The 13,150-nt window shown below is 56.0% G+C and overlaps 1 protein-coding gene across 2 annotated transcripts in view; it reads right to left on the reverse strand.

The window, feature by feature from the left end:
- Positions 1 to 13,150, reverse strand: part of CALN1 (calneuron 1) — a 146,364-nt gene that overhangs the window by 121,577 nt on the left and 11,637 nt on the right. For both annotated transcript variants that reach the window (XM_064394327.1, XM_064394328.1), the window contains exon 2: positions 4,657 to 4,851. In XM_064394327.1, coding sequence (XP_064250397.1) covers positions 4,657 to 4,778 — 122 coding nt within the window. In that variant the 5' untranslated portion in view covers positions 4,779 to 4,851. The remainder of the gene's footprint in view (positions 1 to 4,656; positions 4,852 to 13,150) is intronic.

Raw genomic sequence — 13,150 nt, forward strand, 5'->3', positions numbered from 1 at the left:
CTGGGCACCACCCACTGTCCCTTCCCTGGGGAGGGCTCGGGAGCCTTTCCCAGCCTCGAGTGGGAGAGGTTTTCCAACCCCCAGCCCACATTTTCGGTATTGCTTAATTCCACCCCATTATTTCTGATGAAACACTTGGTGGAAGGAGTACAATTGCTCCCTAGCCCGGATTTTCATGTCTTAATGGTGCTTAATTATTCCAGGAGAAACTTTTATTTTTCCTTTTCCTTCACCTCGCTTCTGCACTGGATGCTTTCTCCTGGAGTTTAATTAGCACATTTCAGAATGGAATATTGAGATTAAATCACTGCTGGGCGAGCTCTGCTCCAGGATTGATGATCCTTGGGCACAGCTTTTATTGGAGCTGCCAGCCCAGGCTATGGATTTATGGATCAAAGGGCTCTTTGGGCCGGGAGCGAGCCAACGGTGCCGCAGCGGGCTGGGGACACGGGCCAGGCTGCCGGCCTTGGTCCCCCCTGCAGCCACAGAAAGGATGGACGAGGGTGCTGGGGTGATGTGAGGGTGGGGAGGCCCTGACACAGAGCAGCCGTGGCTGTCTCAGCCCTGGCAGTGCCCAAGCCAGGCTGGACGGGGCTGGAGCAGCCTGGGACAGCGGAGGGTGTCCCCAGGGCAGGGGTGGCGCTGGGTCCCTTTGAAGTCCCTTCCAAGCCAGGGCACCCTGGGGTTCCTCCTGGGCAGAAGGGACACCCTGCAGCCCCGCAGGCCCGAGGAGGGCAGCGCACAGCCCAGCCTGGGGCTGGCACACCCCATGGGCTGTGGATCCAAGGGCTCGCTGCAGCCTCTCCCAGAGCCTGGGGCTGGCTGCAAACATCAGATGTAGGCACAGCTTTGGCGCCAGGCCAGCCCCTTCCTGCTGCCTCAAATGCCAGCATTTGATTCAAGCTCATCTGCAAATGCTAAAAAAGCTGCAGCTTTGCCACAGACTCCACCCTGGTGGATCTCATTGAACGGAGACCTTGAGGGAGGGGGACGCTCCCAAACCTTTAATTGTGTTATCTCACCCAGCTAAAGGCACAGACATGCAGTGACACCCACAGAGATCTTCTCCCAGAGAGACTCCAAACACTTGTGGCTCCCTTGGGGCCAGGGAACCCTCTGTGGACAGGAATTTTTGCTCACAGCCCTTGCAGGAAGGCTTCTCATCCCAGGAGCTTTGCGAGGGGAGTTATCCCAAAAAACTCCCAGCAATGCCCACGTGGGAGAGAGCAGCACCTCCTGTTGGTGCTGCTGGACAGGCTGGCTTTCCCCTGGTCACTCAGAGCAGCTCTGGCACAGAGTGGAGCAGAAGGGGGGAGGTTTCACCCTTCAGAGCCCACGGGACTGAGCCAGGCCTGCGAGGGGCAGAGCCCCAGCCCAGCCCCAAAGGCAGCAGGAATTTCAGCAGCCAGGCCTGGGGGGGCTCCGTGGGGTTTGTTTTGCTCTTCGAAAGATAGCCCTGTAATTTAGTGACTCATCCATTCTCTAGCCTTTGTTGCTTTTCATTTTCAACATCTTTAAGCTGTTTGTGGAGAATGTGCTTATTTTTAGACTTCCCATTAGGGAGAGGCATCTGAGCTGAGGGAAGAGCTCCATTGAGGCTTTGGTGTCTGGGGTGTTAATGGGCAAATTTCATGCTGGGGAGAGATCTCCTTCCTTCCTTCCTTCCTTCCTTCCTTCCTTCCTCCCTTCCCTTCCCTCCCTGCACTGGGAGCGGGCAGGGGTTTACAGGCTGGCCCTGGGGGTCTCTCGGGGTGCACTGAGCTCTGAGCTCCTGCAGGAAGGAGGAGGAGGATGGATGCAGGGAACACCAACAAGTGTTGGGGCATCAGGAATAAACAGAGGCCTCAGGATCTCAAATCATCCTCATCAAACCTGCAAATCTCTGTCCATGGCCCAGAAATTCTCTGTCCCATGGCACAGGCTGACAGCAGGAAGGGCAAAGGGGGAGAGCAGCCCTCAGCCAAGAGCCAACCCCCATTTCTCTCCACTGCAGCAAATCATGAGGAGTATTTCTGCTTAATTCAGGTTTGTTTGTTTTTTTCTTTTTAAAAGCAATGTTTTTATTAAAAAAAAAAAGCTCATTTTTTTCCAGAAAATTGACAAAACAGAGGATGCTTTTTGAGTTAATGAATAGGTTTGGGGTTGGGTTGGTTTGTGAAGTCTGACACCTCCTCATTTTGGTTTGCAGCTCCAAATTCTTGTGGGGAGCTTTAAAATGAAAGGAAATTTCAAAATGAAAATTGGCTCAGTAGCACTCCGAGCCAGGCCTCTGATCAGGAAAAAAAAAAAAAAAAAAAAGAAAAAAAAAAGCCCAATTCTGCCTGCTTCTTTTTTTTTTTTCTTTTTTCTTTTTTTTTTTTTTTTTTATTTAATTAAGTCAATGGAGAACGGAAAGGCCTCAAATGAAAACCACACTGGCCCCAAACGTCTCCAAGGCTCCAGATGTGAATTCCTGCACCTTCTGCTGGTGAGCATATCCTGGCTGTCCTCCAGCACTCGGGCACAGCCCCTGCTCAGGAAGGAGAGCAGGACCCAGGGATGGTGTGGAAAAGGTCAGGAGGTGGCTCCAGTCCATCCCTGGAATATGGGATCATCCAGACCCGAGCTCAGCTCTCAGGGCACATCCCACAGACCCTGCTTTGCCCCATGGAGCTATTTGGGGTTTGCCATCCTGTGCCACCCCCTGTCCCCACGTGTCCCTCGGTGTCCCAACCCATCAGGGCCCCAGAGGCAGTGCCAAGGCCCTGCTGCCCCAGGGCAGGGCTCCTTGGCCAGCTCCAGGGAGCCCTTCCAGGTCACCTTTGCAATTGCACCGGGAGCCACAGCGCTAAGGGATGGCTGGAGGTGCTCCCCGGGCCCTGGCTGTCCTCTCCCCGGGCCCTGGCTGTCCTCTCCCCGGGCCCTGGCTGTCCTCTCCCCGGTGTCACCGGCAGGGCAGGGCAGGGCAGGGCCCTTCTGCTCTGCGCTCCCCAGAGCAGCCCTGCAGGCTCCTGGCCGTGTTTTAGCCCCTGACACACACACAGGACCCAAAGCTGCTCAGCCACGAGCCAGAGCTCTCTGCTCTGCTGTCCCCACGCCACGGCCTCATGGTGGCACCAAGGCCTCCCCTGGGGGAGCTGCCCCCACCTCGTGTTCCCAAGGTACTGCACCCTCTCTTTCCATTTCCTTAAATCATGAAATCAGAGAATCCCAGAATGGGTTGGGTGGGGTTGGAAGGACCTCAAAACCCATCCAGTGTCACTCCCCTGCCATGGCAGGGACACCTCCCACTGTCCCAGGCTGCTCCAAGCCTCATCCAGCCTGGCCTTGGGCACTGCCAGGGATCCAGGGGCAGCCACAGCTGCTCTGGGCACCCTGTGCCAGGGCCTGCCCACCCTCACAGGGTGGAACTTCTCCCCAATATCCCATCCATCCCTGCCCTCTGGCTGTTAAAACCATTCCCTCTGTCCTGGCACTCCATGAGAAGCTCAAGGTTGGTTTTTTTGTTGCATCTAAACTTTCCATGAACCACAGAGAAACCTCCAGGAGGGCTTTGGGGTGAACCCCAGCCCTGGGTGAAGGCTCTGATAGAGCAGGTGGGGAGCACAGCAGAAGCACAGAGAGCTGGATTCCCTGGGGGGCTCAGGAACAGCCCCTGTGGAGGAGCTGGCTCAGGGAACACGGCAGGAGGGTCCATGTGCCCAGGCTGGGGGGGACAGTGACAATAGGATGGGTTTGTGCCGTTATTTACCAGGCCAGGTCCCCCAGCCCCACCCAGCACCCCAAGCCATCAGCTGGGAGCACCTGTCTCAGGAGGGAGGCGATTCCCAGAGCCAGAGCAGGAGGGCTGGAGACAATCCGGCTGAGTTAATCACTGAGTGCTTGGGCCCAGAAATGTGGTGGCTTAAGAGAAAATCTCACTGTATTTTTTTTAAATGAAAGCCTTTCTGCAGAAAAACCCTGCTTAGTCCGTGGATTGCAGTGCAGTTATGAGCCAAATACATGGTGAAAAGGAGATAAACACCGTGTCCTCCTGCATGGCCACAGGAGACAAATTCCCCATTTAGAAAGCCAATAAAAATGTATTTCTTTTAGAACAACTGCATTCATGGCACATTGTTTCTCTGAGAAAAATATGTTAGTGACTGTGAACTCCTCCAATGCCATCCAGAACATATTTTTTTTTCCCCAAAGTGTCTCAAAAGTAGCAAAAATTACGAAAGAATTAATGACTGTTAACAGCTGAAACAGATGGTCTGCTGTGAGTCCCCACAGCCTCATGCAACTGTGAGTCAAGCCATTTTTCAAAATGGTGAAGAAAGAAAAGTAATAATAAAAAAAAAAAAAAATCAATTTCCAAGGCTACCAGGCTTCCAAAATTCCACTCGGACTTCCCAGGCGGAGGCAGCAGGAAAGGAGGGGCTGGATCGGTTGGGACCCACCTTTGGCTCCAGCCCGGAGTCCCTTTGCCCTCCGGGGAGATGCTCAGGCTTTGCCCGGGGCGGGTTCTGCTCCAGGGTCAGAGGCAGGACCCTCCCCGCAGCCGCGGTGTCCCCACGCCCACCCCTCCATCCCTCCCTCCATCCCTCCCTGCCTCCCTCCATTCCTCCCTCCCTCCCTGCTTCCCTCCCTCCCTGCCAGCGCCGGGAAGGGAGCGGAGAGCAGAAAAGCACTTGCCAGGAGGGGAACTCTGGTTGCCTGCTCCGCTGCGGCGGCTCCTCCTTCTCGCCGGGAGACTCATCCCCGCGGCCACCTTCATGCTTGGGCTGCCCCTCTGCCGGCTCCTGGATCAGCCCCATCAGGCAGACGAGTCGGCGGGGCCCGGGCGCTGGGCGAGCTCATCATGGGGCCGGGCGAGCCCGGAGCGCGACTCTGCGGGCGAGGAGCGACACAAACTTCAGCGCACGCACGGCCAGGCTTTATCATTTATTCAAACCCCCGCTGTCAATAATTCATCCCGGGGAGCGGGACAACAGCGGCAGGAGCGCGGCAGCGCCGGCCCCGAGCGGCCACATCTGGAACAGATGTTCGGTTCCAAATACAAGCGGGGCTTGCGGGGAATGCGCGGAGCCTGGGGAGCGCTGCCCTCCGGGGCACGGCCCCGCTCCTCCGGGCCACCAGCCACGGGCTCCTGTGCTGGCAGGGCAGGGCTGGCACACAGCGCGTGGAAGGGAAGGGCTGGGGGAGCTCAGACCCGCAGCTCCCACAGGCGTTCCTTGGCAGCGCTGGGCACATGCTGGGAAGGCTCCTGCACACATCCACACGGGCTTCCGTGAGCCCCGGCCAGGAGCCCGCTGCCCCCGGGGCCAGCCCGGAGCGCCTCGCTCGGGGTCCCTGCAGCGGCCCCAGCTCTGCGCCCGGAGGTGGCACCGGGCAGGGCTGACCCCAGGGATATGCCGGGACAAGAGGAGCACCTTCATTGCCAGGTGTCACCCCCAGGGTGTCCCCTCAGCGAGTGTCACCTCTCCAGTTGTGACACGCAAACCCTCCAAGCCCCACAACCCCTCTGTGCCTCCTGCCCCTCCCCACAGGGCCCTGTGGCCACTGCCAGCCCAGGCCACAGCTCCCCTTCCCCTTCCATGGCCCAGCGTGGCCATGCCAGGGCCCCTGGTGGCTCGGAGCTGGCTGGCCCGTCCCCATTCCTTTAGGGACATCAGCCGTGAGCATCGTGACATCGCAGGGAGCGATGGAACAATGCTCACAGGCACGTGCTGTGCTTTCGGGACTGTCCTGTGCAGGGCCAGGAGCTGGACTTCACAGTCCTTGTGGATCCTTGGCACTCCGGACATTCCATGAGTCTCTGATCCTTTAGCCAGGCTCTCACAGTGCTCTGGCAGACACTTGATTTATTTATTTATTTATTTATTGCTGGCCCCGGTGCTCCCGGGTGCCCCACACATGCCCCTCGTTATCCTTCCTGACACCGGCTCCGGGCCAGCCGCGGTCCTGCCGGGCCCCGGGCCGCGCCCCGGCTGTCCCCTCCTTGTGTCCCCTCCCCGTGTCCCCTGCCCGTGTCCCCTCCCTGCTGTCCCCTCCCTGCTGTCCCCTCCCTGTGTCCCCTCCCTATGTCCCCTCCCTGCTGTCCCCTGCCCGTGTCCCCTCCCTGTGTCCCCTCCCTGTGTCCCCTCCCTGCTGTCCCCTGCCCGTGTCCCCTCCCTGTGTCCCCTCCCTGTGTCCCCTCCCTGCTGTCCCCTCCCTGCTGTCCCCTCCCTGTGTCCCCTCCCTGCTGTCCCCTGCCCATCTGTCACTCGCCAGCTGGCCTCACTCGCCCTTTTTGTGGAAGGTGAATTGAAAGCAATAATTTCTTTGCCTGCAATTGCACAACACCTCAAGCACCTGAGCTCTGACCCATCCCTCCAAGGTGTATTATTATTAATTATAATTATTTTAAATTATAATTATTATTATTACTACTAGCACTGTTATCCCAGCCCTCTGAGGGCATCTTCTTGATACAGTCCTTATGTTTTGGGCTTCCTCTTTTATCTCTGCAATTTGCAACACCTCCTCTGATATCTGAGCTCCACTCTTTGGGTAATACAAACTTGGAGATGACTTTCGGTGCAAATTTTCTCCCTGAAAATAAATTTTCTTCTTACTCCTCTTCCTAAATGTGAACCTTGCACTTTACCCCGCCAGCCAACCACTTAATGCCAGTAAGAAATGGACATTCCTTTTCCCTAGATAATGACTGATCTTGCAGATTGGATAATGAAATAAGTAATGCCATTAGCAGCCCATTAATCAGTGGTGAGCAGTGAATATCACTGAGTGCAAGGCTGCTCCTGAAGGACAAGGGAAGGGGAACTGGGCAGAAATGGGGAAAACACCCAAAATCCAGTCCCCTACGCCCCATGATTTTTTTTTTACTGCCGAGTGCCTAACAATCAGTTCCTTGCCTGGGGGATCCAGCCTTGTGACAGCCTGTCCAGGTGAGGTGTTTGTGCTCAGGAGAGTCCCTGCACATCCTAAATCCTGCTGAATTCCACACTTGGCAGGAAGTCACTTCCTTCATTTCTGACCCTGCCTCGTGCAGGATGTGAAAAAAGAGGGAGGAATCCAGGAGAGCCTCCCCTGCAGTGCCATTAACGATGGTGATGGTGGCAGAACACAACCACGGCTGCAGCAGTACCTGTCCCCATCCTCAGGACCTGTCCCCATCCTCAGGACCTGTCCCCACACAGAGGACCTGTCCCCACCCTCAGGACCTGTCCCATCCCTGTCTGTGCCTGAGCTGCATTCCCAGTGCTGGACCAGGGGCTGGCCACTGTCCTGCCAGCAGGTGAGAAACAGGCAGTGCTGGAGCAGATGAGAAATTAAATCTGAGCAGAGTCACCCTGGGGTGGGGGGAGCAGCTTCTCCTGGAGTATGGCCGTCCATGCCCCTGGTTTCTGTCTCGCTGTGTTATCTCCACCCACAGAGAACGTGGCACCCCTGGGCCCTGGGTCTCCAATCCCCATCCAGACACGACTCTCCCAAGGTTCTGCTGCTCTGTGCAGCTGCTGACAGCTCCCCTCCATCTTCCAATCCCAGGATCACTGAGCTTGGAAAAGATCTTCAGGATGAAGTCCAAGCTGTGCCTCATCCCCACCTTGTCCCCAGCCCAGAGCTCTGAATGTCACCTCCAGCCCTTCCTTGGGCACCTCCAGGGATGGGAGCTCCACAGCTCCCTGGGCAGCCCCCCAGCTGTCCCCTCCTGTCAGGAGCTGTGCAGAGCCACAAGGGCCCCCCTGAGCTTCCTTTTCTCCAGGCTGAGCCCCTTTCCAGCTCCCTCAGCCTCTCCTGGGGCTCCAGACCCTTCCCAGCTCCGTTCCCTTCCCTGGACATGTTCCAGCCCCTCAGGGTCTTCCTGGGAGCAGCCCAGAACAGGACACAGGACTGGAGGTTCCTCATCCTCGAGGTGTGGCCTCAATCTTTATGCCAAGTGCTGTGGCAGGGATTTTGGGAAGAGCTCCATCGTGGGTAAACACCACCCTGAACTGCTGAGAGCCTTTCCCCAGGAGGGCTCAGTCTGGGAGAGAGGAAGATCAGGAACAACGACCCTAAAAATATAAATTATCAAAGAGAAGACTGAATGAGACCCTTTGTAACCCCCTCCCTAAGACACCTCCAGCCTGTCTCACAGCACCCCAGTGAGGCTGTGAACACCTCGGTGGCCGCGGTGTCCCCGAAAGGGTTAATTGGGAAGGCATTTTCCGCCCAGCCCCCTCGCTGGCCCGGCTCTGCGAGCTCCTGGCCCCGCGTTCCCTCTGCTCCTCGTCGCCAGGGGAAGGAGCCAGCGCCGGCGGTGACTCAGGAGCCGCGCTCATCGCGGCACAGCCTGCCGCGGCACTCGGCGACACTTGTCACCAAAATGTGCTGCTGGGGAGGGGCAGGAGGGCACAAACACGGGAACGGAGCAAAGGTGGGGCTCGTCCAAACCGGGGATGACACCGCTTTCTTTTCTCTGATAATCAGTTCCGCTCAGAAGAGGAGAAACCCAGCTCCAAGGGAAAAGAAAGGTCCTCACATCACTTCTTCCATCAGGCTGACACCTCTTCATCTCGGGGAACTTAACATCTGTTACATAATTCAGGGAACATGTGGTTATTTTCCAGGCTTATTAATAGCACAAACCCCACAGCTTCAATGGAAATGAGCAGCTGCTCCAGACTTCACCTCTGGAGAAGGGGCTGGGAGCAGGTACCGGGCGGGGCCGGCTGGGGCTCAGGGCTCCCTCACGCCGCAGCTTGGACTGACGCTGAGACAGCTGCATTCCCACATTCCCCCAGCGCCTCTTTCCTTTCACATCTCATTTTTCTTTCCAGGAGAGGCAGGGGATGGTGGAGAGGGTCACAGATGTGTTGGGGAAGTGCAGAGAGGAGGGGAGGGAGACAGTGGATCATTGTACCCTTCATCCCAAAACACTTCCTTTCACAGGTCACTCAGACACTTCCAAGATGTCCAACAGGGCTTGCAGGCACTTTCATGGCAGGATTTAACCCTGAGTGCCTGAGGTGCCCTCTCACTTGAGGAACAGGCTGAGGGAAGGCCCTTGGCACCTGGACAGCAGGTGGGAAGGTTGTCTGTGGCTCTGCTGCTGTGGGGATGGAAGGGCAGTTCCATGAGCACTCCTCTCCACCCCGGAATGGTGCCTTGGATGCTCCCTGCTGTTTCCAGGTGGGATTTGGGCTGGACAACAGGTAAAGGTGAGGATGTAGCTGGGACACACAGGTAAAACAGGTGTGTACAGGATATTCCTGAGACACACAAGCACAGCTCACATGAGGAAAAGGGAGAGGCAAAGCCTCCCCATGCAGCGATATATTAATGGATCATACAAGTGATCTCCTCACTCTCTGATGGTCTTAGCAGAACCCAAAGTTCATCTTGATTCAGTCCCAAATCCCTCTGTGGCTTTAGTCCAGCACAGAAAACCCAAACCTGACAAACAATGGGGGCTGGGGAGAACCTCCTCATTTCCTGGCAGGCAATAAAAGCCAGGAAGATCTGCCCAGAAGGGGCAAGGCCACTGGAGCCCAGCGGTGCCTGCAGGGAGGAGGAGGTGCCCTGGTGCCCTGGGCAGCTCTGGGCACTCTGGGTGCAGCCACTCGAGTGGGAGGAGGGCACCTGTGCCCGAGGGCCAGGCAGGGACTGGGCACAGCAGAGAGCAGCCCCAGAGCTTCAGCGCTCCGAGCTCAGGAGCTGCTCCAGCTCCAGCTCCAGGAGATGCCTGAGCATCCCCAGGGCAGGGCAGAGCTCACACATCTCATCCCTGGGGAAACCAGGCAGGAAATTGGGGGTTCTCCATTTTCAGTGAGTATCAGTGATTCACACAGGGCAAAGCCCCCAAAGCCAGGCTGGGAGCTGGGAGGTGACTCCAGGGCCAGGGAAAAGCCTTGGCTCGAGCCCTTCCTTCAGAAGGAGCAGGGAGCTGCCTCCAGGCTCCACATCCCAGCTTCTGCCTCCCTGCTGCACCAAAGCTGAGCCTCGGGACTGCAAACTGCAATTTCCATGTGGTCAAGAACCATGGGACACAGACTGTGCCTGGGAGACCTGGGAGGGGGAGCATGGACAGAGCCTGGAGCTGGGCTGGGGCTGGGGTTTATCCAGGAATCTCCAGACCCTGCTGCCTTGGTTGTTCCCAGCCCAGGGATGGGATCAGCTCTCCACTTTCCTCACTGGAGAGCTTCTCATGCAAACTAAAATGACCTGGTAAAAAAAAAAAAAAAAAAAAAAAAAAAAAAAAGTGAACAATTCCCCTAAATCTGAAATCACCAAATCCAAACTGCTTCTGCTGCTCCCAAACTGCTTCCTGACCCAAACCAGAAGGGACCATTTTGGCAGAGGAAAAGATCTATCAACTTCAGCACAGTTTGATTCAATTTTTTTTCCCCTCCCTGGAGCCACCTTTTTCATCCCCATCCAGCTGAAAGTTCACACATTTTTACTTTTACAGGCATATTTTCCCTGTCCACCAAGCCATGCTTATCTGACCTCCTGGATCTGTAACAATCATTTCTTATTCCTTCTCCTGTACCTGCACTGATCCTCTTAGCCTTGCTGGAAAGGTTTGGACAAAAATACTGTTTTTAACATCCTGGGATTCTTTCACAGAATCTTCCATTCCAGCTGCTATTTTTTGCCTACATATCCTGCAGGGTGGCAGTTCTGGGGTCAATTTGATTTAAACAATTCAGTTTATTAGCACAAATACAGAGCCACAGGATTTAGGGAAGGAGTGTGCTGAGTACCTAAAAGCTCTTGGAAATGTAGAAATCATCCAATTATGTCTGTTACCCAACAAGGGCTTCACACACTGCTCACGGGCTTTAGAAAAAGCAACTGGCAACGTCAGAAAAATTACAAATTGACAATTCCGAGTGATTGACCTCCTGTTCCTATTGTGCGTTTGCCATGGAATGAAAGAAAAACAGGAAAGAGGCTTGCCAAGGTATGGGGAAGAAAAAAACAACAACAAAAATGCCAACGAGATTTTGTTGGCAGAACTTGCAAATTATTCCTGCTCCCGTTCACCCAACTTCCGTCATATAATTGCCGTGTGCTGCAGCAAATTCCCTGGAAATGCTTCTGCTGTGAGGATGGAAGCACCAGTTTGTGCAGAGCAAGAGGCTCCTGTCCTCAAAGCCCCAGCCAGGAATAAGGCACGAGCAGAAGAACCAAAGAGGAACAGGGTTTAGGTCCAAACCCAGCAGGTCTGGCTCTGAGCCAGGCTCCAGCAGGTGTTTGTGAGGATGGCCAGGCTGGATAGCAGGGAAATCCATGTGGAATGGCAGAGCTGCTCTGGAATGGCAGAACTGCTCTGGAATGGCAGAGAGCTGCTCTGGAATGGCAGAGAGCTGCTCTGGAATGGCAGAACTGCTCTGGAATGGCAGAACTGCTCTGGAATGGCAGACCTGCTCTGGAATGGCAGAGAGCTGCTCTGGAATGGCAGAACTGCTCTGGAATGGCAGAACTGCTCTGGAATGGCAGAGCTGCTCTGTGTGGAATGGCAGAGCTGCCCTGTGGAATGGCAGAGCTGCTCTGTGTGGAATGGCAGAGCTGCTCTGGAATGGCAGAAAGCTGCTCTGTGTGGAATGGCAGAGCTGCCCTGTGGAATGGCAGAGCTGCTCTGTGTGGAATGGCAGAGCTGCTCTGTGTGGAATGGCAGAGCTGCTCTGGAATGGCAGAATTGCTCTGGAATGGCAGAGCTGCTCTGGAATGGCAGAACTGCTCTGGAATGGCAGAGCTGCCCTGTGGAATGGCAGAACTGCTCTGGAATGGCAGAGCTGCTCTGGAATGGCAGAGCTGCTCTGTGGAATGGCAGAACTGCTCTGGAATGGCAGAGAGCTGCTCTGGAATGGCAGAGCTGCTCTGGAATGGCAGAGCTGCTCTGGAATGGCAGAGCTGCCCTGTGGAATGGCAGAACTGCTCTGGAATGGCAGAGCTGCTCTGGAATGGCAGAGCTGCTCTGTGGAATGGCAGAACTGCTCTGGAATGGCAGAACTGCTCTGGAATGGCAGAACTGCCCTGTGGAATGGCAGAACTGCTCTGGAATGGCAGAACTGCCCTGTGGAATGGCAGAACTGCTCTGGAATGGCAGAGCTGCTCTGGAATGGCAGAGCTGCTCTGGAATGGCAGAACTGCCCTGTGGAATGGCAGAGAGCTGCTCTGGAATGGCAGAACTGCTCTGGAATGGCAGAACTGCCCTGTGGAATGGCAGAACTGCTCTGGAATGGCAGAGCTGCTCTGGAATGGCAGAACTGCCCTGTGGAATGGCAGAGCTGCTCTGGAATGGCAGAACTGCCCTGTGGAATGGCAGAACTGCCCTGTGGAATGGCAGAACTGCTCTGGAATGGCAGAACTGCCCTGTGGAATGGCAGAGCTGCTCTGGAATGGCAGAGCTGCTCTGGAATGGCAGAGCTGCTCTGGAATGGCAGAACTGCCCTGTGGAATGGCAGAGAGCTGCTCTGGAATGGCAGAACTGCTCTGGAATGGCAGAGCTGCTCTGGAATGGCAGAGCTGCCCTGACTCAGAGCTGCAGCCTCCTGGCCAGGGGAGGTGCAAACCAGACTTTGGGCTCTCAGAGATGTCCAGAGATGCTGAAACTCAAGCAGGGCTTCAGCAGCAGTGTGAGAGCATGGATGTGCTCAGCCAGCCAAGGAGGCCTCTTCCATCCCACCTCCACATCCTGCTCCTGGCTGCAGCACCAGCTCCTGAAAATTCCAGCAGGGAAGCCAAACTCCCCCCAACCCACACTTCTGCTCCTCATGGTGGCACTGACCCAGCAGGAGAGATTCCAGCCTGGAGTGTGGGCTCAGGAGGGACAGAGGGGATCTGCTCCATGGCGGGAATGACCAAAGCAGCACCCAAGGGTGGCCCCAGAGCAGGGGGAGCTCTCCCCAAGGGTCCTGCAGGCTCTGAACTCCGTGAGCAGAGCTGAGTGCTGGTGATGCTTGGGGGAAAAGGGAGAAATTCCATTCGAGCTCTACCCGAAAAGCTTGGTCGGGAGCAGATGAAAACAAAGCTGCAGTGGAGGTGCAGCCAGGAGACAGGGTGGGAACAAAGGTCCCTGCAGGAGGCAGGGCTGGAATGGGCCCCATGGGCAGGGTGTGGGTGGGAGCCAGGCGAGGACACTCAGGGCATCACAGAATCATGGAATGTCCTGAGTGGGAAGGGACCACAGGGATCA

This window comes from Passer domesticus, chromosome 19 (genome assembly GCF_036417665.1).
Source record: "Passer domesticus isolate bPasDom1 chromosome 19, bPasDom1.hap1, whole genome shotgun sequence".
Taxonomy (NCBI): domain Eukaryota; kingdom Metazoa; phylum Chordata; class Aves; order Passeriformes; family Passeridae; genus Passer; species Passer domesticus.